The sequence below is a fragment of the Phyllostomus hastatus genome, unplaced genomic scaffold, assembly GCF_019186645.2.
Source record: "Phyllostomus hastatus isolate PE091 unplaced genomic scaffold, TTU_PhHast_1.1 phas_contig_113, whole genome shotgun sequence".
NCBI lineage: Eukaryota > Metazoa > Chordata > Mammalia > Chiroptera > Phyllostomidae > Phyllostomus > Phyllostomus hastatus.
This window is the reverse complement of record NW_025333530.1, coordinates 12,910,453-12,937,671: the sequence shown is the minus strand read 5'-3', so window position 1 is coordinate 12,937,671 and position 27,219 is coordinate 12,910,453. Positions and strand designations below refer to the sequence as shown.

The 27,219-nt window shown below is 44.4% G+C and overlaps 2 protein-coding genes across 2 annotated transcripts; both read left to right on the top strand.

Moving 5' to 3' along the window:
- The first annotated feature begins 2,495 nt into the window (after positions 1 to 2,495).
- On the top strand, positions 2,496 to 5,056 carry APOA4 (apolipoprotein A4). The gene is made up of 3 exons (XM_045838928.1): positions 2,496 to 2,675; positions 3,011 to 3,137; positions 3,926 to 5,056. Exons 1-3 carry the CDS (start codon positions 2,627 to 2,629, stop codon positions 4,896 to 4,898), a joined length of 1,149 nt encoding a protein of 382 aa, XP_045694884.1. The 5' UTR covers positions 2,496 to 2,626; the 3' UTR covers positions 4,899 to 5,056.
- A 296-nt stretch (positions 5,057 to 5,352) lies between these two features.
- On the top strand, positions 5,353 to 26,835 carry EBPL (EBP like). Its single transcript, XM_045837455.1, is given in 6 exon segments — positions 5,353 to 5,418; positions 26,245 to 26,443; positions 26,446 to 26,495; positions 26,497 to 26,683; positions 26,686 to 26,747; positions 26,749 to 26,835. Coding segments are annotated over 6 exon segments (651 nt in total).
- The last annotated feature ends 384 nt before the right edge of the window (positions 26,836 to 27,219 follow it).

Below are 27,219 nucleotides of genomic sequence, written 5' to 3'. Positions count from 1 at the left end.
GTTCTGCCCCGAGACAGGGGCCAACGTGGAGTATATGTGGGGACACATATCCTTGTGACTCTCCTGTCCCTGGCTGGGCTTGGCCCGGGCTGGTCCTGTGTCTGACTGAGCCTGAGCCATCCTCTCCTGACTCCTTTGTCTGGGATGACTCCTGGTTTGACCCCAGTGAGTAGACAGGAGAGTGGCTATAGGTAACGCTACACTATCAGCCTGATCACCTCACAACCTTGTCTGTCTACTGTACAGACAGGGAGATTGGAGTTCAGAGAGGAATGAGACTCTCCTGACATTACACAGGCCCTTTGTGCCCAGCAGGGTGGCTATCCCCTGATTCATATAGTCAGGCCCAAAGAGAACCAGAGGCCCAGAAGAGGCAGACTCTTCCCCCTCCATCAGCACTTGCACCCTCTAAAACTGGACATGGAGCTCTCATTCTGCCCACCCCCAGCACCAGTCCATTCACAGACTGATAAAACATGCCCACAGACTGCGCAAGACACATGCATCATGAATGGCATCCTGGGAACCCTCCACACACCAGGAGACAGCACAGCCTCCCATGTCTGTGGGTGCATGCGGCAGTCTGTGCCAGTCCCTTTGTTCTAGGCCTTAGCTTTGTGCCCACAGATAGCTAATATATCTGCACACTTACATAAATCTGCACACATCCTGGCAGACACTCTTAGATATGTTCAAACAGGTGCAGACACTCCCAGGGGGCGTAAACCTGGGTGAGGGAGATGGACAAACTTTGAACCTGTTACAGGTTGGTGGCACCTGCTGCTTGAACTGTAAATCCAGGAGGTCAAACTGCAGCTGAGGTGTCCTGCATGACTCACTGCCGTCCTAGTCTCTGGCCTTGGGGGTGACGGGGGAACGGGGTGGGGACACTGAGCACCGACCCCAAGCTGGACCATGCCTGACTCAGAAGCAGGACCAGGGCCGATGGTCAGTGTTGCCAGGAGCCAGCCTTCCAGGGCTCATATGTGGCTAATGCTTGACGGGCACTGACTATGCTCTGTTCCCAGCATCACACAGATTATCTCATGGAATCCTCACAGCCTAAGAGGCAGCTGAGGCTCAGAGAGGTTAGCCCAAGGTCACACAGACAGTGAGTGAGTGGGGAACCCAGATGTGTAACCAGGGAGTCCAATTCCAGAATCCGAACCCTTAACAACTACTATAAGATAGCATGGGCTGCTTTAGGGAGGAGGAGCTTCTGACATTGGAGATGACCATGCGGGGACTGCGCAGAGGAGGTGTAAGCAACAGAAGGCCTTTTAGCTGCCTTCATCCCATGGGACATCAAGCCACTTCTGCAATATGGAAAATGGAGACATGGTAAATCAGGATCAGCACAATGTGGTTCATTCTAATGGCAGGTAACCAGGAGCCACCTACCATGCTGGGCCCAGGGCCCATGGAGAGCAATACAATGGATTTCAAGTCACTCAAGATGGCATGATCCCCCTTTCTGTGTTTGTGTACATGACCTCATTTGGAGAGAATTTTGGAAGTCCAAGTAGAAGACCTCCTGGGCACCCACACCATCTGGCCGCCCCCTAGTGAGAGACCCTCTGAGAACCCCAGGTCGCAAGATTCACCTTAAGCTGACCATTCCCATCCAGGGAGTGTAGCAGGGGGAGGTGGACAGAAAACAGGCCTAGGGCTGCCCTACCCATCACCCTGCGTCGTAACCCCCCGGCAAGCTGCAGATGGCCAAGTCTGACTCTGCCACATTCACTGGAAGGGCGAGCATTCTACCGTACTCCTTTCTTTGGTCCAAATCAGGAAAACAATGTTTTTAATAACAGCAACACTTTTTTAGTGCTTACTCTGTACCAGGGACTCTACTGCTCACTTTACAAGAAACAACCCATTTAATATACCCAACAATCCCATTTTTCATGGGAGAAACAGCTCAGAGCTGGACCAAGCTGTCACTGGGCCAAGGTGACATATGTTTGCAGAGGTGGGACATGAAGCAAATTTGCACTTAATTCTTCAATACAGAGCCCTGCCCAAAGCCTCACAAGGGCCCTTCCCCATGACTACACCTTGACCAGAGCCCTGGAACTCAGCTCACTGCCCCGATCTGTGTCCCTGGCCATTCCAGTCCAGTGTCTGGTGTTCTTAGATGGAGTCAGAATTGGGGGGTTTGGGGATGGAGTGCTCTCTCCCCTGGGGTAGAGGTAAACAGAGGAGGTGTAAACTTTGTTCCAAGCTGGGCACAGACCCAGAGCTGCCAACAGGGCCTCTGGGGTATCAGTTTTGGGCTCAGGCATTACCTGGGCCTCATTTCTTCTATAGTTCAAAGTTCGCTGGACTTCCCTTCTGTACCGGGCAAGGCACAAGTCCCAGTCTGCTGTCAGTTTTCACATCGTCATAGGGTCACAAAAGTCCAAAAGGCCTCCTGGGAATGTGTCACCTTCCAGCGTGGAGTCCCAATGGGAGGGGACATGGGGAGGACAGCCTGGTGGGGGTTTAAATGTCTGGCTGGCACTGAGCTTCAGTCGGTTGGAACGGCAACACAGGTGAGCAGCCTGAGAACCTCCCTTCTGGCTCCCTGATTCCAGGAAGGGTCCTGTGTGTAGCAAGACTCCTGCAGCACAGCAGGGAGCCCAGGATGTCCCTGAAGGCTGTGGTCCTGACCCTGGCCCTGGTGGCTGTCACTGGTAAGTAGGAGCCGCCTTTGGACGCTGCATCAAGTCAGGCACAGGGAAGAGTCTGAGGCCCAGGCAAGAGGACATGTCATTCCAAGTGCCAAGTGGCCACCAACAGGATGTGAGGGCTGCCCAGATGCCATCTGGCTCACAGGACAGCTGGCCCATTCACAGCTGTAGGCCCACCGGCACTGGTGCTATACCAATTTCACATGTCCCTGTGGCCTCCAGCCAAGCTGAGAGGGAACTTGGCTTCCCCACCATCATCCAGCCTATAGCACAGGGCTAGTGTGTAAGGACAAGGAAGGAGACTGATTCTCATGACTTGCTCTCTGTTTCCTGCCCAGGTGCTCGGGCTGAGGTCAATGCTGACCAGGTGGCCACTGTGGTGTGGAACTACTTCAACCAGCTGAGCAGCAATGCCAAGGAGGCTGTAGAACATCTCCAGAAGTCTGAGCTCACCCAGCAGCTCAAGTAAGAGGGGCACAGCTTGCAGGGCAGGGCTACTTAAAGGCCATGCAATGTGTTTGGTAAAGGCTGAGCTCAGAGGCAGAAGGCCTGATGCCCACTGCCCTGCCACTAACTCACTGGGTGACTCTGAAGTCTCCAGAGCTGGTATCCATATAAGGAAACAGGAAGGTTGAACTGAATAATCCCTCAGGTGTCTTCCTGCTTGAACTTTCATAATGTGACAAATGGCCATATCTTAGCACTGAGGCTTACAGAAGAAAGGGAAGGAGGGAACTGTCATGTGAACTGGGTTCTAATGCATTCCAAAAGGACAGGCCCCTGGGAAGTCATAGGAAGTGGGGTCAGGATATTTGGGAAACTGCGGGTGGGTACGTGCAAGGAAACCAGCACCTGTGTCACTAGCAGACACTGGAAGAAGTCCAGAACACAACATTCTGTTAGAGAATGAGATCTAAGTCACAGAACACCTCAGCAGGAAAGTACCTCAAAGTCCACACTTTACAGACAAGGAGAGGAAAGCAATTGGCTCAAGGTCACGTGGTTCTGTGGCTCAGACTCAGGGGAGATTCAGAGACACAAATTCAGTGTAATAACTTAGTCTATTACATCCCTTCTCTCAAATCATGATCCACCATAGGGAAAGCCACAGGGAAAGGGTGGGTGAACTCGGGACCCCTGAACACTCACCTGACCTAGGCAGGTGTGTATAAGGTGCGTGCTATATCAGGAAATAAGGTCCTGGTGTGTAGTGCCAAACGTAACCGTAGCACCCTCGCACTCTTCTCTGGTAGCTCCCTCTTCCAGGACAAACTTGGGGAAGTGAATGACTATGCGGCTGACATGCAGAAGAAGCTGGTGCCCTTTGCCACAAATCTGCATGAACGCCTGACCAAGGATTCTGAGAAGCTGAAGGAGGAGATTCGGAAGGAGCTGGAGGAGCTGCGGGCCCGGCTGCTGCCTCACGCCAACGAGGTGAGCCAGAAGATTGGGGACAACGTCCGAGAGCTGAAGCAGAGCCTGGGGCCCTACGCAGATGAGCTGCGTACCAAGGTCAACACACAGGCTGAGCACCTGCGGAGCCAGCTGACACCCTACGCACAGCGAATGGAGACCATGCTACGTGAGAATGTGGGCGACCTGCCCGCCTCGATGACACCCTTCGTCGACGAGCTCAAGGTCAAGATCGACCAGAACATGGAGGAGCTCACGGGGCACCTCACGCATTACGCCGATGAGGTCAAGGTCAAGATTGACCAGAACATGGAGGAGCTGCGCCACAGCCTGGCTCCCTATGCGCAGGACGTCCAGGAAAAGCTCAACCACCAGCTGGAGGGCCTGGCCTTTCAGATGAAGAAGAACGCAGAGGGACTGAAGGTAAAGATGTCGGCAGACGTCGAGGAGCTGCGGCGGAAGCTGGCACCCGTGGCCGAGGACCTACGTGGCAAGCTGAGCGGCAACACCGAGGGGGTGCAGAAGTCGCTGACCCAGCTGCGCAGCAACCTGGACGAGCAGGTGGACAAGTTCCGCCATGCCGTGGGGTCCTACGGGGAGAGCTTCAACAATGCCTTGGTGCAGCAGGTGCAGGAGTTCAAGCAGAAGGTTGGTTCCCATTCGGGGGACGTGGAAGACCACTTGAGCTTTCTGGAAAAGGATCTGAGGGACAAGGTCAACTCCTTCTTCAGCACCCTCAAGGAGAAAGAGAGCCAGGACAAGCCCCTGGCCCTCCCAGAGAAGGAGGCGACAGTGGCTCCCGCCGAGAGCTGAGCTGCCCCTGGTGCTCACACCCCACCATTGACATCTGCCCTGCCCCGCCACCTGTCTGTCTGTCTGTTCCAAAGCAATTCTTCTACGAGCTTAAGGATACATGTCCTGTGGCAAGTGACACTATCTCTCGCTACTCAATAAAACTGCTAAGAAACTAACCCAAGTCTGGTCGAAGTGTAACTTCTTGGTGTTCCTGGGCCTGAGGTGGGGGTGAGACCACTCCTTGGCAAAGCTTAGCAGGTGCAGTTGGGCATACTTTGGAGGACACCCGGGCTGGGAAGATGAGCCTGTGGAAGGGGTGAGGGCAGGGTGTGGGGAGTGCACTAAGGGGAAAGTGGAAAAAGATGCCCCGCATTATCTGAATATGAAATAGGCAATCCATTTATATTCCCTTAGCCAACAAATATGTATTTAGTACCAGCAATGTGCCAGTCAGTGTTCTAGGCAACCGACGATGAGAAAAACAGCTTTTGTGGAGTGTGAGTCTGACACGGTACTTCACTCTGAGGCGTCCACTGAGGTGAGCAGGAGATGTTCCCTGACGTTGGAGAGCTCATGGCACACTGGGTGAGACTGTCCCTCCTCCTATTAGTTCTTCTACGCCCTTAACTTGACTGATTGATGTGCTCTAACCCCACTCCCGTTATAAAATCAGTTCGTGCTTACTTCAGAAATTTTTTGACTGATAAACCTATGGTCTCCAGAGTTGAGGAATGAGGTCTAAAGACATGGATGAGTCCCAGGAGGAGGGATGAAGCAGGTGCCTGGGGCCTGTGGGCCCTCCTGTGCTTTCCCAGGTGCCTCCTGCATGGCCGTCCTGGGCGGGGCTTGCTGGCACAGAAGCAGAGAGCAGCGGAAGAGAGGTCTGGTCTGGTCAGGCCCCAGGCAGTCTCTGCAGCACAGCCACTTGTGCAGCCTCTGGAGTGGGCTTTCCCTTGGAGCCTCAGAGAAGAGCCAGTCCACGCCCTTGTCCCAGATGACTTACATCCTGGCTGTTACCTCTGACCGCAGGTCTGCAAGTCCAGCCTGACACCCATTTCCTTCCCAGAGTGGAGTACAGGCCTCTCAGAGTTGTTTTCAAAGACACTCAGAACACACCCCGGAGGCAGTGTCCTGGGGAGAGTTTTCTGGGGTCTCCTCTCTCCATCCCTCCCTCCCAAGGTCCTCTCAGGACAGTGGCCCCACAGTCATGGTCTGGCCCATGCCTGTCCCGCTCCAGCCCTGGTGCAGCCTGAGCATCTGCCTATTGGGAAGCATTCCACTTGAGAATCAGGCAAACCTGATTTTGAATGCTGGCTTTTCTACTGACTGCTGGGTGATTTGAGGCAGATTATCTGGCCTCTTTTGGAAGACAGAAATGGTAATGCTCAGCTCACAGACTTGCTGTGAGGGTTTGATGGGATGGTGCATGTGAAACCCTTAGTACAATATCAGGTGGCATAAACACGCAATAATTGTTTCCATGTTGATGCTGCCACTGCTGTAGCACATAGATGTCCAATAAATGTGATTCCCTCTCCCCGCTCACTCTTTATGCCAGGTCACATGAGACCACCAGAGCTGGTCAAGGGCAGACCCCTGGGCCTTCCGAGCTCCGGCTGCTGTCACTCCCACACTTTGGGTCAGCAAGGCTGCTGCTGCCACCTGTATATCTGGCCCACTAGTAGGGCAGGAACATACCTGTGAAAACACCTTGACAAATCACCAGGCACCTACCTGGAAGTTTATTGGCTGACTTAAGGAAAGGACCGGACAGAACAAGGCACTAAAAGGAAGTAGGACAGAAGGAAAGCAGGTTTCTGAGTGGGTCTGGACACTTCAGAGATGTTCTCAGACCTCACCTGGGGGCCATCAGGTTTAGCACCTCAGTGTCTCTAGAGCCTGGTCCCTAGTACGAGTCTTTGATAGTTGCTCCCATAGCCCCCCAGAGCCCTCTTGCAGGTCTGCGAGGGTCCTGCCATGGTCCTGGTCCCACTGGACAAGGACTGCCTTCTCTTCCCTATACCAAGATTTCTGCCCTGGCTTCCAGTCCCCTGGGCTGACCGGCAGGTGTCCACTGGCAGTGGCATCACTTCTGGCTGTGCAGCCTCTGAGCCTTCTTTGGTTTATTTGTGGAACTTCCCACTTTGGATTCTTGATGGGTGTCAAAGTCTGCCACCCATGAGAAACACAAAAGTACCAGCCTCTCACCTTCCAGCCTCCCTTCCTCTAGACGTGGCATTGGGCCTTGGCTCAGCAGATCGGACAGAATGCCCCAGACTCTGAATAAGGAGCTGGTGCAAAGAAACAGTGTGGAGAGTTCTTTCTGGGCTGGGCAGGACCATGGTGTGGCAGCAGCCAGTTTGTAGCAGGCCAGAGGCTCAGAACAGGGTTCTCCTGACTCACCGGCAGCAGCAGTGCTGTCCCCACAGGTCTAGCTTTGTGGAGTGATCGTGGCCACGCTTCTCCCTTAGCTTCCCTCATTCTTGCCTATGTTCCAAACCAAGTACTCCAAGTTTTCTCAAAATTTCCAGAAATATTTGAATAAATTGTTTTGTTTTTTCTTACACCTTCCAGAATAGGTTTCTGTGACTAGCAGTTCAGGGCCTCAACATGCCCCTTCTCTCTCATGGTGGTTTCTCCTGCGATGGCCCCTGGAAGCTGCACCCCCTCCCTGACCTGTTCCAGCTGGTCCTGCTGATTGGTCTGACGTACACTTATTAGTCTTCATTAGGGCTGGTTCCATCCTTCAGGGCAGTCAGTCTTCTCTTTTTTCCTAAGCTACTCTTTGGGCTGTCTCCTGTGTCTCAGTCAATGCAGGGGACGTTTCTAGCACCTAAGAAAAATGGATAGCTGAGATCAGGAAATGACCATGTCATGCTCAGCTTGGTCAGCCAGCTCTGTTCACCCTTCTCTGAGGTGCTCTGGCAACTACGCTCAGGTCTCCCTTGAGGACCTGAGTTCAAGAAAAAATGCTCTAGGTCCTGGCCTGGGAGCTCAGGTGGTTAGAAGTCATTCCGATGCACCAAGGTTGGGGGTTCAATCACCGGTCAGGGCACATACAAGAATCAACCAGTGAATGCACAGATAAGTGGAACAACAAATTGGTGGGGTTTTTTTTCTCTCTCTCTCCCTTCTTCTCTCTTTCTAAATCAATAAAAAATATGAAAAATAATTGAGGAATCTATTTATGAGATGTCCAACATATTTCAAACAATAAAGAAGCCAGTTCTCAATATTACACATTTATACAACCCCATTAAGAAACACACATGACTATTTGTACGTGAACATTCGGGAGGTGAAAAGTTGGTCAACTCGGAGTTCTGCTTGGAGAGAGAAGTGTGCTGGCAGTCCGTGCTGGCTACTGAAGTGGAAATCCTGAGGGACTAGCTGGAAGGAGCCCATGAGATAGAGATGGTTGCCCCTGGTCTGTGCTTCCCCTGAGTGGTAACACACAGTGGGCACTGAGGGGAGGTCACAGAAGGGAAAATAGGAAATAAGAGAGGAGGCTCAAGTCCCCCCCACCCCACCTCCAGCTGCCACCAAATGATGGCCAATGAAAAATGTCTAGTAGCAGAGGATTGTAGAACTTTTAAATGTAGGACAGGCAATAAAGCTAACACTTTATGTTAAGTGTTTTAATAAACTATGGTATATGTACCATACCCTCTCATGTAATCCTTATGACACACTGTGACATCAAAGATACAGTAAGTGACAAAAAGGCAGCTCAGCATGGTGAGGTACATTATTTAACAAGTAGTGGAACTGAGGTTGGAACCTGGGCCATCCAGCTATAGAACTGCAGCTACCAGGCTGTGGTGCCTCTAGGGTGAGCCCAACTTAATGAGACATGCAAGCCCTCACCAAGACCCCCTAAAAGAAGGAGGAACACCCACCACAGAAGGGCAGGTGGGTTCTGTCCAATGACATTTGAATCCCAGTATCTTGCTTAAATGGATATAGACTTTAAGATAATGTTTTAGTACTACTTTTTACTGTAGAAAAACATATATGACACAAAATTTGCCATTTTAAGAATTTTAAAGTGGATGATACAGTGACATTATATTCACAATGTTGTACAACCAATATTACTATCTCCAACATTTCTCACCATGCCAAATAGAAACTACGTACCTGTTGAGTGATGCCCCATTACCACTGCTGACTCCAGCCCCTGTTAATCTCTAATCTACTTTCTGTCTCCATGAGTTTGCCTCTTCTACACAGTTCAGGTAAGTGTCTTTTTGTGTCTGGCTTCTTTCACTTAGCATGTTATGAAGTTTTATACATGTTTCAGAATTTCCTTCCTTTTAGCAGGGGTGTCCAGCCTTTTGGGGTCTCTGCGTCATATTGGAAGAAGAGTTGTCTTGGGTCATACATTAAATGCACTGCAACACACAGTCATAAAAAACTCTCATAATGTTTTAAGTACATTTACAATTTTGTGTTGGGCCACATTGAGCCTCATAGCCATCTTGAGCTGCATGTGGCCTGTGGGCTGCAGGTTGGACCCCCCTGTTAATGGATGAATGATATTTCATTTTGTGTATGTACCATATCCTGTTTATCCATTCATCTGTTCATGGGCACTTGGGTTGCTTCCACCTTTTGACTATTATGAATAATGTTGCTATGGATATCGGTGTAGGAATATCTCCTCAGGTCCCTGCTTTCCATTTTTTCTGTGTGGATATTCAGAAGTGAGATTGCTGGATTGGACGGTGATTCTATGTTTGATTTTTTGAAAAATCACCATATTTATTTTACAGCTGTACTATTTTACATTCCCACCAACAGTACACAAGGCTTCATTTCTCCCCATCCTCTCTAACACTTGTTGTTTTCTTTTTTTAAAATACTAAACATTCTAACAGCATTATTTTCAAAACTAGAAATGAATGAATGAATAAGTAAATATTCACAAGAGTTTCTCCAAGATCCAGTCCACACCCCTGGCAAGACTGAATGAAGCACTTGCACACAGGAGAACTGAATAGTGTGAGTCCTCAGTGAATGCAAAGGAAGGGTGTCCTTCAGGACTCTGGGGCAGCCCACATCAGGATCTCCCAACAGTTTCCCCAGAGCTCAGCACAATTTCAGGCCTGAAGCTTCTTGGGTTACCTCTGGTTTCTCAGGTGACCTGGAGATAATGGACTTCTTGTGGACATGGGTTAGTGCCCCCAAGAGACTCTCAGCCAGCATGGGTGTGGGCCAGGCTGAAATGCTAACCATACCCCTACACCCATCCTCAAGGCTCAAGATCAGAGTCTTCTGAGAATATCAGAAGGTTCATTACCTCTGACATCTGTGGTGTATGAAATGGCCCTGATTAGGGAGAGGAGAGAGCACAATAGGGCAAAGGAAGGATCTGGGGCCCAAGCTCCTCTTGTACCCACAGGGCCTTGCTGCTGTTGAGGGTTTGTCCAAGCGGGGTCAAAGGCAGCTCCTACATTGGGATGCTGTGTCCTCCAGATGTTATCATAGGATGCCCCGTGCTCCCAGGAGGTGGAGCTCAGGCAGAGGGAAAAACAAGGGTGGGGTTATCTAAGTACTTCTGTGTCTGAGAGCAGGAAGAGTGGGACCAAGGTCATCTCGCTGTGTGATGACAAGCAGGTAAGTATGGAGGAACACAATTAGAGACCCCAGAATTATCCATGTTAGAGGAGTGAGGATTTGAGCTGCTGGTTCTGAGGTAGTAGCTTGGTGATACAGTGACTAAAGAACCAGGGCCTAGAAACACAAAAATCACAGGATATTGGTACTGGAAAGAACCATCTTGTCTTTCAGTTCAATTCTTTTGCCATCATCTCTAATAAATGATCATCACTCTACACTAACAGCCTCTTGAGGCCAGGCACCCCATTTGTTCATTCATCATTGCATTTACAGAGTGTGGTAGCCAGCCTCTGAGACGGCTCCAAGATTGATCCTCACCTTTAGCACTGACACCCTTGTGTGGTCCGTCTCACGCCAAAGAAGGCTGACCTACGTGGTCCATAGGCTAGTGTGGAAGTCATGGCACGTGCCTTACGAGAATGGGTCATAAAGGGCATTTTGGCTTTCACTTTGCTTTCTCTTGGATCATTGATGCTGAGGAAAGACAAGCACTGTGTTGTGAGGACACTCAAGCAGCTCTGTGGAGGGGTCCACACAGGGAGAAACTGCAGCCCCTTCCCCACAGCCAGCACCAACTTGCCAGCCATGTGAGTGAGCCACCTTGGAGACAGATTCTCCAGCTTTGGTCAAGCTTTCAGATGACTATCTCCCTGGTCAATATCCTGTTTGCAACCTCATGACAGGCCTGGAACTGGAACCATATAGCTAAGACACTGACCCACAGAAATTATGAGAGATCACTACATGTTGGGGTGGTTTGTTAAGCAGCAATAGCTAACTAATATGCAGCCTCTAACACAATGCCTGGCAAATGGTCACCACTCAATTGTTGAGTGAATGAATCTTCCCTAGTGTTGAACTCTTCCACTGACAGACAACTTACCATCTCTCCAAATAATTGATTCTACCTTTAGATGATTCTGTTAAAGATTATTAAAATTAAACTGATTCTTTCTCAATACAGCTTTGGCCTTATTTTTACTCCTCTTTTGAACCACAGTATAATTATAACTTCTTTTATATACATTCTGCTTAAAGGAAACACCCAGAGACTCCCTGCATGGAACCCCAAACTTATAGACAAAATTGAGCCCAGGAGGTGTCATACTTGACAGCTGCCACAGATGTAGATTTTGGTGACAGATGCCACCAAAATCTAGGTGGTTTTGGAGAGGGTAGAGACCTTTTATACCTTGTTTATTCTTGTATCATCAGTACCTAGCATAGTGCCTAGAACTTCTTAGGTGCTCAATAAATATTTGTTTAAAGAAATGAATGAACCTGACTTTTTTTTCTTGCTCAGTTGTACAGTAAATGTATGTTCATCCTTACCAGGCAATGGTGAATTGTTTTCCAAGGCAATTACATCACTTTTTCTTTACCTCTTTCAATAATAAGGACCTTCCTGGAACAGTTTTCTAATTTTCTTATTTTTCTCTCTCATTTCTCTCACCTCTGCATGTTTTTCTTTCTGAAAGATGCCTTCACTCTCTATTCAGTATTTTTTTTCTTCTATAACATGTTTTTAGTTTGCAAGAGCTTTTAACAAATTCTGTGAACATTTTTTTTTTGGTATCCTGTTCTTATATCATCAGTGTTATATGTTCTTTTTAACTCTCTGATGATATTAATAGTATTTTTAAGTGTTCTTCCTATAAAGTCGCAGTTTTCTTTGAATTCCTTTTAAATGTGTTTGTTGGTTTTGGTTTCTGTCTTGCATGTTAGTATCTTTTCACTAATAACTGGTAACTTTATTTAGTTACCAGTTTGCTTGTTTGCTTAAATTTAAGGGTGCGGATTTTAAAGCCTATTTGGAGCTCCCAGTACATGAGTAGTAGTTGCTGACCATGAGTTTCACTGTTGGGTGATGCACCACAATGTTTAGTTGGGGAATGCCCAACTAAAGTGTGAAAATATTTAGGTCTTCCCTTTTCAGTTAGTCATGTTTCCCTAGGAAGTTTCTCCCACCCTCCTTCCTGGAGGGTAAAGGCCTAGATACCAGTGTTCTTGGGGCCAAGCAGAAAAAGTAGAATAGGACCTGGACGGTGTGGTTCTGTGAATTGAGTGCCGGCCTGTGAACCAAAAGGTCACTGGTTTGATTCCCAGTCAGGCCACTTGCCTAGGTTGCTGGCCAGGTCCCTGGTTGGAGGTGTGCGAGAGCCAACTGATCTATGTTTCTCTCTTTCTCCCTTCCCCTATCTAAAAATAAATAGATAAAATCTTTTTTAAAAAAGCTGGGTGGGACTTAGAATTCAGAGGACAGACTCGGATTTAATTCCACAGTATCTAGTACAGTATAACTGTCCTCAACTAGCCTAACATTTTCCTTCCACAGATCTTTGGTCTTTCCCTTTTCAGAGAATAAACCTCCAGTCTTCTGCCAAGGTGAGAAAGAGTAGCTAAAGCTTTGCCTGCTTTTAAAATAGTTTCAACCAACCTTTCATAGTTTACAGCCCCTTCCTCATTCACCTCCACCTTCAGAGATGCCTGCCGCTTCCGGTCAGGGCTCTTGTGTATGGCTGCACAGGCTGTGCAGTGCACAATTCTGAGGGAATCTTTCTTACCCTGTAGACTTTATGGAATTGCACATTATTTACAACAAACTTCTGGCAGAGGGTTTTGAGAAAGGGGGAGCTATTTCTAATTCACACACAGGTGTGAATGGGCTAGCACCAAATTTACTGCAGTTATTAGCCTTAGTTATTGCAAGTTCAGTGCAATAAATCAGATTGGAGCTCATCTTTCCCCACTGCCAACTTACAATTAGCTTTCTCAGGCCTACTAAATTAATTGCGACTGGTCTCTCTGCTTCCTAGTTTCCAAAATTTACCTGTGGTCTTTCTTCCATTTTTCTTGTCCCTACATATCTATATCTATTTGAAAAAGATCTCTTCACTATAGTTTGAGAGAGGTTTGAGAAAAAAGTGAAATTAGATATATGTACTCAATTTCTCATGTGTACCTGGAAACCCACAAGAGTAGCATAGACTGAAGCCTTTGTGGTGCATTCATTCCTCTAGGCAGGGGTGTCAGGCTCATTTTCACCAGGGGGCCACATCAGCCTTGTGGTTGCCTTCAAAGAGCCGAAATAATTTTAGGACTGCATAAATGTAACTACTCCTTAACTGTTAAGGAGTTGAAATTACATTCGGCCCTTTGAAGGCAACCACAAGGCTGATGTGGTCCCCCAGTGAAAATGAGTTTGATACCCCTGCAGAGCCCAAGCCACTGGTGCTGACACACCTAGGGGGTCTTCAGTGTTATTGTAAGGGGTTGTGACTAGTAATGAACCTGTATAGAAAATATTCTTTCATTTAAAAATTCATGTTAAGTAAATAATCATGGAATGCATGAATTTAGTGATAAAGATGTTCATTGCATTGCTGTTGTAATTTTAAAAATGAAAAGCAAGCCAATATTCCCTGACTAGGCAGAGTGTCATCCTGATGCACCAAGGTTGTGGGTTTGATCCCCGATTAGGGCGCATTAAAGAATCAACCAATGAATGCATAAATAAGTGGAACAACAAAACTGATGTTTCTCTCTCTCTCCCCCACTCTCCCTTCCTCTCTCTAATCTCAATTAAAAAAGAAAACACACAAAACAATGTACAATGACAGGAGATTATTAAGTTATGGTATGTCCACCCTAGCTGGTGTGGCTCAGTGGACTGAGTGCCGGACTGTGAACTAAAGGGTTGACTGTTCATTTCCCAGTCAGGGCACATGCCTGGGTTGTGTGTGGGCCAGGTCCTCAGTAAGGGGCTCATGAGAGGCAACCACATATTGATGTTTCTCTCCCTCTCTTTCTTCTTCCCTTCCCCTCTCTAAAAATAAATAAATAAATAAATAGAATCTTAAAAAATTAAGAAATAAGTACAATCAACAGAAAATAAAATAAATTATGATATGTCCATATTAATATCCATGAAAAATAGTATTTTAAATAAACATTTATTGACATAGATGTATACATATATGATGTACTCTGAATGATAAATCAGGTTACTGCACAAATAGCTTGATCACAATAAAAATAAATTTGTAAACAAATTATGTGAAGTTGTATAGATATATGCCTAAACAAAAATAATGTGAAAGAATATGTACCACAAATGCTGGTGGTGAAAAAATTATAATCATATCTATTTTTTGCTTATCTACATTTTATACTTTTTGTGCGTTGTACTATTTTAAATATTAAGAAAATATAAAGCTATTTATCCATGTTAGTTAATATTTTAACAGACAGGACTTCCTACTCAAAAATATTAAGCACTCTTAATTCTATCCACAGATCTTGTCAGGTCACCAGAAGCTGAGATATTTGGGCTACTTCGCCTTGATCTTAAGCAAAATTGCCATCCCTCAAAGACTTTTAACACAATTTAAAGGCCCTTGTACATAAAGTTTCACAAGGATACTTATTTTGCAATTCAATGTTTGGAAAAGCTTTATTTTCCCTGTGAGCTTGGTGTACTTTTTCTTTCCAATTATGACAATTATATAACACTGAATTTACCTCTTCATGGGCTTCTAGGAAACCCAAAGCCAATGTGAAAGTCAATTATTACAAGTTTGTCTTCTCTTATTGCCTCTGTGATTTGTCCTTCAGGTCTTGTGCTTTGTCAGGTCATGATTTTCTGCTATTCCTTTTATTTTTGCTGGTCCTGAGGGTCTCTCCCTCTCTCATCATCATCATTATCATTTCAGTTTTCACTGACGGTAGCCTCAAATCTTTAACGATGAAGAATAGTACATGTAAACAAAATCCAAACAAATAAGCAATGAAAATCCTTATCTTTGTTGGCACAACATCAGTATGTTGACTCAGAATGTGCTCAGTACATTTCACGGTATTAGAGTCCACGTCACTGGCCCCACCTAGCTGTTGCACCACCGGCAGATGTTTCTGACACAAACACCTAGCTGTGGGGCATTTCTCAGACACAGTGGATCATGGTCTGTGGAGAGTAAACAAGCCACAGTGACAAAGCAAAACACCTAAGGACATGGTGTTCTGGCCATAGCTTGAGTTGGTTCTACTTTTAAAGGTGACAGGAGAGGAGAACTCAGGGGGTCACATTTAAGTGTGGGATGAGACCAGGAGGGAGAGGTGGACTCCATTCCCCATGATGACTTGGCAGCTGTTCCTGGTTTTGGCTGTCCTTTCCCTGTCTAGCCCCATGCTACTACTGTTCCTGTGCCCAGATGGACCCTGGCTTCCCTGCGTTTCAACAGTCCCCTTTCTCCCAAATCATAAACCCTTTGGGGTGAGGGGAATAGGACCTGGCTTTCTGCTGAGCACTGTGGGTCCCTGGCTTCTCCCAGTAAGGAGTATAGACGCTCTGCTTGGTTCTGATCCCAGGAGCAGGGTTGTCCTACCAGACAAACTCAGGACTAGCCCAGGGCAAGACCCTGAGCAAGTTACTGAACATCTCTGAGTCCCAGTTTCTCTGTTAGTAAAATGAGGATAACTACCTTGCAGTATTAACTAGAACATCAGAAGCAATAAAGATAAATACTGGGAACATGGTTGGTGCCCAATAGAGGGGTTATTGTTTTCAAGTCTCTTTAAATCCTATTGGGTCAGAGAGATTTGCAGGTATGCACAGGTACCTTCCCAGGCTGCCTTCTACCACCACACTCCAGCTATTCTGTGCCCCTCAGTGTTTTCCCAAAGTGCTATGGGTGCATAGCTTCCTATCTCCACATCTTTCCACAGCCCATGCATATTGCTTCTTCCCTTTGTTACCTAGTGAACTCTTCTTTTGCTATATAGCACTTGGAATATCCCTGACTCACAATGTAATCTTGTTGGGCGTTAAGTGTTGCTGAGTTCATCTCCAAGACCTGGTGGGGTGTCTGGTACACAGTAAGTGGTCCCACCCTTCCAGGGCCCATTCATGTTGGTTTCAGCGTCAACTACTGCCTTCATCAAGGCTTAGATAGTTCTGATGCAATGCTAACTTTTCTTTTAAACCTATCACGCCTTACATCTCTGTCGTTCCTGCTCCTAGCCCAAAACATAATGCTCTCTGCCAAGGTGAAATCTCCCAATCAATTTCCTGCATTGTTTTTTGATTATTTTCCCTACCTAACACCTCAAAATTCTGTTTCTTCCCAATTTTCCCACTGCCCTCTAGAACAAATGCCTCTGTGTGTTCTGCCTTGCCTAGAGCACTTCTTCCACTCCCTGGACCTCACTGGAAGCCAGCCCTTGCTGGAACCTGGTGGTCCTCACCAGATCCAGCCCTCACTGGAACCCAACCCTCACTGGAATCTGGCCCTGGCTCAGGATGCCTGCTCCCTGGTTTCTCCTGCAGCCCTCCTTCACGGTGCTGACTATTCTGAGGCAGGTTGCTCATCCAGACTAACTAATTTATAAAATCTGGCTAACTCATTACTCTTGTAAAACTCCTCCCACAGTTTCCACTAGTCAATACCTCTTAGGAATCTAAGAGCCAAGGTAAGGTAACTGCAGGAGGTGAGGGGAGGAGGGAAATCTGGGAGATGAGCCTGTGTGTTCCAAGGTCCAGCACCCACTTCCTATATGGAGAGTCTCAATGCTGGCAGATCAGGTTCATTTACTAAGAAAGATGTCAGCTTCTTAAAATGCAACAAACAGCGTTTCAGATTTTTGATAAGACTTTTGGAGTTTATTTATTTACAAAGGGAAATGACATCTCTTTACAGAGAAGAGATCTGGTAGTCACCACCTACAAAGAGATGAAATTTAGGATCACTAGTGGGGGACAACTGGATATTGTACATCTCCTAATGTGATGTAATAGGAAGTTCCTGCTTCACCTTTACTTTTGCCAGAAATACTTTAAACATAACCTGAACATAACTGAGCCTTTAGACTGAGATTCCAGTTTATGGGAAATACAAAATACAAGAGAAAAAAGGTAAATGACGTTACCAAGACAGAATCAGATGAATTATGGGACATTGTATAAGACAACTCATTTGGTCTTTTAAAAAAGTTAACATCTTTTTAAAAAAAATGTAAGAGCATTTCAGTAGAGTTGAAAGAGTACTTAACAAACTAGGGCAATGCACAGACCTTTACTGGATCTTACAGAAAAAAATGAAACAATCGTGAAAAGCTTTTTAAAGGATAAATGGAGAAATCTGGGCATGGACTGTATATATAATTACATTATTAAATTATTGTTGACTTTCCTAGGTATGATAAGAATACTGTAGTTCTGCACAAGAGTCTCCTTATTTTTTAGGATATAAAACTGAAGTTATTTAGAGGAAAAGTGCATGCCATCTACAACTTCCAAATATATAAAACACATGTACAGAGACAGAGGAAGCAAACATGGCAACATATTAGTAATTACTGAACCTAGATGGTAAGCACCAGGGTGATCATGGCACTGGTGTTTCAGTTTTTCTGTGTGTTTAAAATTTTTCAGAGTAAATTAGAAGAAAAAAAGAAGCTGGTGTGAAGCCTTGAGTCCATGGGTGACGTTAGGGTGGGCCACCTCGACCACAAAGAACCCCTAAACGTGTTTCTTTAGGTCTGCTTTCTTGGGTTAGTCAGATTTCTCAGGGAGAATGCTCTAGTCACTTTCCTGAAGAGTAAAGTCTAACTGGCCAACATTTTGGCCAAAGGGAAAAATGGTGTGTGGAGAGAGGAGTCTTCTAATTTAATAAGTAAGGTTTTACTTAAATCCTCCTTTCCTAAGCACAAGAACCACAGCCCTCAGCAATACCTTGTTTACCCAAGCCCAGAGACCCATTTTTTCTTTGTTAGCCTCTCCAGAGTATAAATTTCCATTTTTCTACTGCTTTGGGGGAAGGACAGTAATCTGGATGAGTGGAGCTGGAGAGGCCATCTGCTTCTCAAACCAATGCTCAAACAATGGACACATTTTTAGACTCACTGTTGACCACATTTCCAGAAGAATCTGTTGCTGCTGATGTCTGGGCTTTTGGAGAGTTCAGGGAGTTCAGTAGTACAAATTAGAGGGTTTATTGGCTGTCTCCATTGTTGCTTCAAAATTCATCTTCTTGGGTGTGTCCAGTTGCTCCTACAGAAATCTTTCCAGCTTCCAAAATGTCTTTTGTCTCCTATTCTAGTCTCTTTGTGGGTTTATATTTTTTTTAAATAAACTGTAACTTAATGTCATTTTATTGGGATTTCAGAAAAAAGCCGAGGCTAATACATGCAATCAATCCATCATCCTTTACTAGAAGCCGATCTGTTGTTCTTTAGTCTTTTCCTCTCTATACTAGTTAGCAAGCTATTCATTCTTTGTATTCTTTTAATGGGTTGTCCTTAAAATTTTTAATATTCTTGCTTGGCTTAGCAAAGTCTAAAGATAACCAATATTCCCATCTTCTTCCCAAATAATGCAAATTCTGCAGAATGCTTTAACTTTAACCTCTCCTTTCCTATTTTCCATGCTACTTTGGTTTAATTCCAAATTAAATGGAATCTGAATTCCTTATTATTTATAACACTTCCTCCAAAGTAGTCTCTTCATCAATACATATTTATTGAGGCCCCTTACCATGTGACAAGCATTGGAAATATAGCAGTGAATAAGACAGACTACATGAAATATAAAAATATTTTATGTTAGGTTGACCTATATGAAATTGCCAATGTTTAAACAAGTTTTAGTTATGAAAGCCAATCTCATATGGTTTAAATATGTTATTTAAATATGTATAGACATATTTACATAAATATAGAATTACTAATGCATTTTCAATTCACCTAAACATTTACTAATTTTATTGTTTGCTGCTTCCAAGTCTATTTATATTCCACTCCTCTCTAGGTTCTGTTTCCTTTTCAGGCCCTTAGCAGTTTTTTCAGTGAGGATCTGTGAATGATACACTCTCTCAGTCTTTCCTTAAAATTAGCTTGTTACTATTGAATAATAGTTTACCTGAATATAATTCTTGACTTGCCATTAATTTACCTTCAGGCTTTTGAAGATGATATATTGCTGGTAAGTCAGCTGCTGGTCTAATTATTTTCATTTGTAGACGATTAGCCTTTTCAGTTAAGACAGTCTGTCTTGGATGTTCTGCAGATTCATAATGACGTGTCTTCATTTGGATTTGTTTTAATGTAGCCTACTCAACACTCAGGATGCTTCCTGCAACTGAGGATTCAGATCATCTCTTTTTTCAATTTTCAAAATTTCTCAGGCATCATCTTTTGAATATTGCTGTTCCAAAATCTCTCTATTCTTTGTTGAAATCCTAGTAGACATATATTAGACCTTCCCATTCTGTCTTCCATGTTTCTTACCTTTCATTTTATATTTGTCTTCTCTTTATTTCTATGATTCTTTCTGGGTGATTTTTCTAAGATAGACCTTCTAGTTTACTAATTCTCTCACCAACTATAGCTAAATGAGTTTTTATTTTATTTTAATTACTATACTTTTCACTACTAGATTTTGATTTAATTATCTTTTGGACAACTAATATAAATAATCTTTAAAAATAAACAAAAATCATTACGCAGGTAACTACTTAACTAGCTTCACTATTTTGATGCTCTGTTAAACATAAATATCTTTCTTTTTGAAATATATTTGAGATATAACATGTTTCTTAATAGGAAAATGGAGACAACTGTAACTGAACAACAATAAAAAAAGAGAAAAAGAAAAAGTGGATTTCAATTAAGGCCTGTTGACAGAAGTATAAACCATCTAGACAAATTTCCCACCAAGGTGGAGGCATAGGTAGACACACTATGCCTCCTCACACAACCAAAAGAAGGACAAGAATAATTTAAAACCAAAAAACAACCAGAACTGACAGAAAATTGAACTGTATGGAAGTCTGACAACCAAGGAGTTAAAGAAGAAACATCCATCCAGACTGGTAGGAGGGGCAGAGATGGGCAGCCGGGGCAGAGAAGACTCACAGCAAAGTGGTGGTGGAAGACCGGCATGGGCAGGGTGGTGGCTAGTGGACCCAGTGAGGCAGTGAATTGTGGAGCCTGTGGTCCCACATTCAAGTGCGGATAAACTGGGAGGAACAACTGGGAAGCGAGACAGACCTCATAACCCAGGGTCCCAGCTCAGGGAAATAAAATCTCAAATCACTGATTGAAAACACCTGTGGGGGTTGAGGCAGCAGTGGGAGAAACTCAAAGCCTTACAGGAGAGTCCACAGGATCCTAGAATTACACAAACCCACCCACCTGGGGAATCAGTACCAGAAGGGCTCACTTTGCTTGTGGGTAGTGGGGTAAGTGACTGATCTGACAGAGAGTGCAGCAAGCACCATTGTTCCCTCTGGGACCCCTTCCCCACATAGAGCGTCACAAAGCAGTGATGTAGGTTGTCCCACCCTAATGAACACCTAAGGCTCCACCCCTTATACATACCAGGTGCTCCAAGACCAAAAAAAAAAAAAAAAAGCCCAAATGAAAGAACAGATCAAAGCTCCACAAAAAATACACCTTAGCGATGAAGAGAAAGCCAACCTATTAGATGCACAGTTCAAAACACTGGTAATCAGGATGCTCACAGAATTGGTTGAATTTGGTCACAAAATAGAGGAAAAAATGAAAGTATTGCTAAGTGAAATAAAGGAAAGTGTACAGGGAACCAACAGGGAAGGGAAGGAAACCAGGATTAAAATCAAAGATCTGGAACAGAAGGAAGAAATAAACATTCAACCAGAACAGAATGAAGAAACAAGAATTCTAAAAAAGAGGACAGGCTTAGGAACCTGCAGGACAACTTTAAATGTTCCAACATCTGAATTATAGGAGTACCAGAAGGAGAAGAGGAAGAGCAATAAGTGGAAAAGTTATTTGAACAAATTATGAAGGAACACTTCCCCAGTCTGGCAAAGGAAATAGACTTCCAGGAAGTCCAGGAAGCTCAGAGAGTCCCAAAGAAGTTGGACTCAAGGAGGAACACACCAAGGCACATCATAATTACATTACCCAAGATTAAAAATAAGGGTGAATCCTAGAAGCAGCAAGAGAAAAGAAGACAGTTACCTATAAAGGAGTTCCCATAAGACTGTCAACTGATTTCTCAAAAGAGACCTTACAGGCAAGAAGGGGCTGGAAAGAAGTATTCCAAGTCATGAAAGGCAAGGACCTACATCCAAGATTGCTCTACCCTGCAAAGCTATCATTTAGAATGCAAGGGAAGATAAAGTGCTTTCCTGATAGGGTCAAGTTAAAGGAGTTCATCATCACCAAGCTCTTATTATATGAAATGTTAAAGGGACTTACCTAAGAAAAAGAAGATAAAAAATATGAACAGTAAAATGACAGCAAACTCAGTTATTAACAACCACATCTAAAACAAAAACAAAAACAAACTAAGCAAACAACTAGAACAGGAACAGAACCACAGAAATGGAGATCACATGGAAGGTTAGCAACAGAGGAGTGGGAGGAGGAGAAAGGGGGAAAAGGCACAGAGAATAAGTTGCATAGATGGTAGGTAGAAAATAGACAGGGGGAGGTTAAGAATAGTATAGGAAATGTAGAAGCCAAAGAACTTATATGTATGACACATGGACATGAACTAAAGGTGAGGAATGTGGGTGGGAGGGGGTGTGCAGGGCAGAGGGGAAAAAAGGGGGGGATAGGACAACTGTAATAGCATAATCAATAAAATATATTTAAAAAAGAAGTATAAACCATCTAGAACAGGTCTGTAGTAACCAGCGACTACATTCTACCATTGTTGCTGGTGTGTCCTGAGAGGGAAGCTGGAAACTGCTGTCACACTGAGGGAAGACTGCTGCATCACCATTTACACTAGAGTTGTTGGCATGTTAGCCTGAAGGAGAACAATTTGCAAAAAATTGTACTTACTATTTAGAATGAGGAGTCACTAATGTTCCTTTAAAGAATATTCACAATAAGAGAAAGACTGCCTATGAGCCCTTCTCATTTGGTGCATATTGAGTTCTTATGTGAGATCTGTGCACTTGTTTATGTGTTTAAAGCGAAACTACTGCTACTCTTTCATTAGAGAGTAAGATACCTTTTAATCTTTACAAGTACACATTTTAAAATTCTGTTTACTCTATATCCAGGTTATGTTAGCAATTCTTGGATTTAAAAAAAAAAAGAGCCTAAATGGGTAACTCTCTTTCAAGCATGCAGTTGTCTGTGAATACCATGATACTAAGCAACAGAGAAATAGTGAAGAAAAGGGAAGCGCCAAGAAGTTCATGTGGAAATAATCTGGTTCAAAATACTTCATAGGTGCTGTTGGCCCTTCGTATTGCATCACATCTGGAAGTACAAAATTCAGGTTGTCCCTCTATTTGGTGATTCTAAGTTTTATTTTATTTGTGTTAAAGATTGAATTTATTTATTTTGAGAGAGAGGAAGGCAGGGAGAGAAACATCTATTGATTGGTTTTTGCACACCCCCAACCAGAGACCTGGCCCTCAACCCAGGCATGTGCCCTGACTAGAAATTGAACCAGTGACCCCTCAGTTCACAGGCCAGCACTCAATCCACTGAGCCACACCAGCCAGGGCTAAGTTTTATTTATTTTTTATTCTTGCCTGAGGACATTGTTTTCACTGCTTTTAGAGAGAGAGGGGAAGGGAGAGAAACATTGATATGAGAGAAACATGGATTGGCTGCCTTCTGTACATGCCCAGACCTTTGTGCCTGGACTGAGGATTGCCTGCACCCAGATGGGGATTCAAACCTGCAACTGAGGTATGTGCCCTGACTGGGATTCAAATCGGCAACCCTTCAGTTACTGGAAGATGCTCCAACCAATTGAACCACACCAGCCAGGGATGATCATGCTAAGTGTGATTATTTTAACAAATGATCCACCAGGTTTCTCCATGTTTTTTATTCTTGTACAGTTTAGTAACTGGTAAGTATTCTGGAGGTGATAGTTTGAGGCATTCTTTCCCAATAATTATTCATCTACTGGTTTTAGCATTCATTTATGATCCTAGTGTGAATCAAATATGACCTGAGGATTGCAAAATAGTGATTTAAAAAATATCATTCCATCTACATGTATATTTCTTCTGCAAGTACAAACCTTTAGGGGTTTGCTTTCCAGTCCAAATACTTGAGTCAAAAATGTTTATCCTGAATCTAATGATGACAAAACGGTCAAATCCAGAACATTTTACAAGACGTTTCCCCTGGACTCTTCAAAAAAGGTCAGTGTCAAGGTTGGGGAGTACTGTTCTAACTGAAAAGAGAAACAGAGGCATAGCAACCTGATGAAAAATATTGGATACTTAATTTAAAAAGAAAAAAAAATCTATAAAAGGCATGTTGGGAAAACTGGGGCAATTTGAATATGTAGTACATATTAGATAATATTAAAGAATTATCTTGATCTTCATAGGTGTGATAACGGCATTGTGTTTATGTAGAAGTGTCCTTATTCTTAGGAGATACATGTTGGAGTATTTAGGATGAAATGTCATGCTGCATACAGTTATTTCAAATGGTGCCACACACAAAGCACCTGACATATACACATATACAAATACTGCCAACCAACTCAAACATTTAAAAAACTAAAACTTTGTGGTGCCACACACAAAGCATGTGACATATACACATATACAAATACTGCCAACCAACTCCAACATTTAAAAAACTAAAACTAAAACTGTAGAGTGGGCTTCTGGTCAAGATGGTGGCATAGGTAAACGAGGTATTTGCATCCTCCCACAAACATAAAAAATACAACTAAATTAAAGAACCACTATCATTCATAACTGCCTGAAATATGGCTGAAGGAAGTCCTACAACTAAGGATATACAGAAGAAGCCACACTGACACTGTTAGGAGGGGCAGAGATGTGGACAGGCTGGTCCCACATCCACATGTGGCAGATAAAAATCAGGAGGGATATCTTAACTACAGAGGTTCCCTCTGAGGAACAAGGGGCACCAATCCCATATCAGGCCACCCAGCCCAGGGTTCCAGTGCTGGGAAGAGAAGTCTCCATAACTTCTGGCTGTAAAAACCAACAGGGATTGTGGTTGAGGGAGACAGAGGGCTTCTGGAGACCCAGGCACTTTCTCTTAAAGGGCCTGTGCACAGACTGACTCAGACTCACTCCCTATGAGTTCCAGTGATGGGGCAACAGCTCAAAAGTTTCAGGGACATACAGGGAGAAACTGAGGTGTCTGGCATCAGGGTGAGAGATGGAGGGGCAGCTTTCTGCCAGACAAAAGTATAGGTAGAGGCCATTGTTACTTTTCTGAACCCTCCACCCACAGAGCCACAGAGCCACAGAGCCAGCAGGTGGAAGCCATATCTGAGTCTCCATCAACCTGGCTTACACTGTTCTCCAGCCCTGGTGACTCCCTGAAACCCTGCCCCATCCAACTTGTGAGCCCACCCAAGCTATTTCCAGTGTCTTTCCATAAGAATGGCCTATTTTGGCTCATGATTCAGACTTTCCTAAAATCTTTCAAACAAGCAGCATCTAACCTCAGCATGCCCCATACCTTTTGCTAAGTGGCCCCAGACCTAATACTAGCAGCAGCCAGCCTTGGTACTCAGCTTGGCCTCTCCTGGGCACTTCCAAGCCCAGCACAAGTAGCAGCCATCTGCAGATCACTCTGTATCTCTGGCTGGGTAGCCCCAAGGAGTACACAAGTAGCGGCTGACCTTGGCCTGCACCTCCCAGAAGGCCCCAGAGTTAGCACATCCAGTGGAAAGCTTTACATCACATGTAAGCACCACCCAAACACCTCTACAAGCAACACATTCAAGGGGAAGACTCAGCTGCACCAGAGCCCCACTGAAGTAAGTCCTGCTCCATGGGGTGGGCCCCTGAACAGCTGATGCTCCACCATGGATGTAGCCAGTCCTTGCAGCTGATAGCCCTTAGGGTAAATCCACCCACTGATGTGCCAACAACAATCTAGGCTCAACTACAATAGGAGGGTGTACACGGTCCATGGTGGCGGGGGGCGCAGCGCACCTGGAATGTCCAGCTCGGGTGAATGGAGAGACTGTGTTACTGAACCCTACAGGACACCTACCACATTAAATCACTCTGCCAAGCCTGGGAGATATAGTAGCTCTGCCTAGTACATAGAAATAAATACAGGGAGGCTTTCAAAATGAGGAGATGAAGAAATAAATCCTAAATGAAAGAACAGAACAAATCTCTAGAAAACGAACTAAACAAAATGGAGACAAACAATGTACTAGATGCAGAGTTTAGAACAGTGATTATAAGGATGTTTAATGAACTTAGGAGAGATAGGTGTACTTAGGGAGAACATCAGCAGCATAAAAATGGACATGGAAGTGTCGCAGATTCAATTCCCAGTCAGGGCACATGCCTGTATTGCAGGCCATGACCCCCAGCAACTGCACATTGATGTTTCTCTCTCTCTCTCTCTCTCTCTCCCTCCCTTCCCTCTCTAAAAATAAATAAATAAAATCTTTAAAAAAATGGACATGAAAACCATAAAAAAGAACCAGTCAGAAATGAAGGATACACTAACTGAAATGAAAAATAATTTACAGGGAATCAATAGTAGAGTAGAAGAAGCTCAGAATCAAAACAGCAACTTAGAATACAAGGAAGCAAAGCAAAAAAAAATACCCAATCAGAACAGCAAAAGAAGAAAGAATTTAAAAAATGAGAATAGTGTAAGGAGCCTCTGGAACAATGTCAAATGTATGAACATTCACATCACGGTGGTGCCGGAAGAAGAGGAAGAGCAAGAAATTAAAAACCTATCTTTTAAAAAACGATGATGGAGGTAGTATGAGCCTCTGGCATCAGGAAAAGGAAGCATAGGTGCAAGGTTGGAGCTTCAGGCCACAGCAGGTGGCTCCCTGATGCTGTGCACTGCTCAGCTGGGTGTCGGCTGTGGGCTGGGTCTGCCCCAGGGACAGGGATGGGCAGCAGCAGACTGCAGGTTGCTCACCTGGCTCTGCTATGATGCCTTGGTGCACTTCACACTGGGAAAGAATATGGCAAATCTGATGCAAGATGCCTTAATTCTGACCCAATCAATCATTGTGTCTTTGGAAATTCCAACTGTTATCCTGGATGGGTCTCTGGCATTGGTCCTCATTCACACCATAGTCAAAGAGAAATATTACTGGCATTTTATACAGATTATTCTCTCTGTATGTGAATTGTATGGTGGGTGGATGACCTCCTTCCTGGACTGGCTTATGTGAAGCCCCGACTTCAACACCAAAATTGGCTCTACTTTTGGGTCTATTTGGTATTTTTCAATAGTACATGAGTTCTGATCCCATGGGGCTGTTAGTGTGCAGTTAAGGGTAGAACTCAAGAAAATGTATCACAAAGGAACCAACTTAAGGAAAAAGTTCCAGCTTTGGTAAAAAATTTTTCAAAATCATGAACATTATTTTCTTGCTTTATGAGCCAAAATGGATCAAACCTTTTTGTTTGGAATATACATTCCAGTCTATACTTTCTTTTATATTGTTATTGCTAAACAACCTACTTCAAATTGATGGTAAGGTGGCAAGGTTGTTTTTTTTAATTTATTTTTCTAATTAAATGGCAATATAGGGAACAGAGAATACATTTTAACTTATAACAATCATATAGCTAATTATAAATTTTTTATGGCTAAGATTAATTGTTCTGCAGCAAATGATCACAATTAATTAATTAAAATAAAAAAATAATGACAGAAAACTTCCCTAGCCTGGTAAAGAAAATAGACATGTGGCTCCAGGAAGTGCAGAGAATCCCAAACA